We start from the raw sequence: 1,973 nt of genomic DNA, 5'->3' as shown, positions 1-1,973 counted from the left end.
GTGACAATTTTTCAAAGTAATTTCAAAGCCGATACCTATTTTATATATGGATATTTGGGTTGCATTGCCAAATTTCAACATTGAATTGCGTTGCAATCATTGTGCTTTAGGGAGTCAAATTTTATACAGACCTTGCCCCTGAACATATCAATGCAGCTTCAAAATTTGAGCAAAAACGGACAAAAATTGACAAAATTCTCCTGCGCGCCGCCCAAACATACAGTATGAACATCGCTTCCCCAACGAACGACGTGACTTCCGTGGGTGGTCATGCACAAGCGCTTTGTATTTAAGATTTGAGCCCGGTAGTGTAGAGCTACAATGTCACGACCCTCGAAGTCGAAGCGCAGTCTTGGTGTAGAGCTACAATGTTACCCTCGAAGTCGAAGCGCAGGTCTTCGAGTTGTTCGCGAATGAATGCTCATCGCTAAAGCCCCGAAACGCCGAAACCCCCGTGGACATCCATACAGTCTGGTGGCCTGATTATTCCACCTACACACTAGTCATTCCAGCCCGTGACCTGTTCATGGAGCCCCGGTCCATGTGGAGCTGCTTCGCTATGGAGAACGAGCACATGCGTAATACCCTGGGCTTCCGCAAGGAACGATTCATTCCCCTGCACTTTGAGCGCAAACCGCAGAAGAAAGCCACCGACAAGCGAGACGACACACAGTATGCGACTTATCAGAAGGTGAAGCCCACACTAATTAGGCACTAATTCTGGAATTGCTTCGTGTATTAGACATAACGCGTATGCCGGTACAGAAGTAGTTGGATAATGCAGCCAGTGCACGGGTACTACTACATGCATTCTTCAGCGTCACCCCTGTCCAGCTACAACATTGACTTATTGTTGTGGTACGTTGAAGCATGCAAAATAGTGTGGTACTGTAATTCGAACCTTGAAACTTGTCACATTATTTTCCTGCATTCTTGAAGCGAGCATTTTGTGCGACACGACTGCTTTCCGTCGACGTCGCTGCTACCCGTCCATTGGTCGACTTGAGGTCCTCATGTTCAAGCACAACACACAACATCGTGCCGGAATGGGAGGAGAATTACGTCAACTACTCGGATCTGAAGCATCTCGTCAAGCAGATCCAGAGTCGCAAGGAGCTGTGCACCTTGAAAGCCAGCGCGCCAAGCTCGAAGACTCGACCGATTATGCCTACAAGTCGGTCTTTTTAGCGGTCCTAGTCGTTGCCCTCAGTGCCCTGACCATTTTTGTCTCTGCCGAAGTCATCGAGTAAGTTAGTATTAATAGTATTGCCAAAACCTAACACGAATGCGAGTAAATCGATTGGCTTCTAGTATGTACTAGTCGGCCCACGATATCTGCTAGGGTGACGGTGTCGCGTGCGTCCAGTCCAACAATATGGAAAGGCCGCCTTGGAGGCAGTTGCGTTGACGACATCGTGGCGTAATCCCTGCACGCACTATGGCGCTGCGACAAGGTTCCATGTTACTGTAGTATTTGAAAAGGATGGTTATGGCTTGCGTGGTCGAAGGTAGTTCGACATAACTTTACAAAGCCCACGATGGCCATGCATCAATAGGTGGAGGTTGATGTCAAGCGACAAGGCCCAGCCATGCTCATCTTAGGTGACTTCGGAGTAATGTATTCAATCTGGTGAGTGAGGCAGAACAGTAACTCAAACCATCCATCCTGGCATCCTCAACGCTGTATGCAAATACTTCGAATATGCGAAACAGTCCTAAATAGTACTACGTAGTAATTCGAAAGCAACAGTCTTTAGAGATTACTAGTACTTTTTTATCTTGTGGCTACAAAGGCGCTCCAGGCTGGCATGTATGCCACCTTCAGCGGCACACGGGTGTGAGGTTCGACTGGAGAAAGCCGAAACCCATCGCACGTCTCCTTGTCTGGCACCAATGCAATGTAGCAGCATTTCCATTGCGGAAAGTGCGACGCATACGCTTCAAGCGCCTCCACATCGATGTTGAGGGTGTTA

At 48.1% G+C, this 1,973-nt stretch overlaps 1 protein-coding gene across 1 annotated transcript; it reads left to right on the top strand.

The window, feature by feature from the left end:
• Positions 1-526: 526 nt before the first annotated feature.
• H257_16226 (hypothetical protein) lies at positions 527-1,424 on the top strand (the record flags this gene model as incomplete). Its single annotated transcript, XM_009844590.1, has 4 exons — positions 527-672; positions 743-759; positions 1,084-1,246; positions 1,343-1,424. The coding sequence occupies 4 exons, from the start codon at positions 527-529 to the stop codon at positions 1,422-1,424; spliced, it is 408 nt and encodes a 135-aa protein (XP_009842892.1).
• Between the last annotated feature and the right edge of the window lie 549 nt (positions 1,425-1,973).

This window comes from Aphanomyces astaci, assembly GCF_000520075.1.
Source record: "Aphanomyces astaci strain APO3 unplaced genomic scaffold supercont1.82, whole genome shotgun sequence".
NCBI classification, from domain to species: Eukaryota; Oomycota; class Saprolegniomycetes; order Saprolegniales; family Verrucalvaceae; genus Aphanomyces; species Aphanomyces astaci.
Note: the sequence above shows the minus strand (reverse complement) of the source record. Positions and strands in the feature narration are given on the sequence as shown.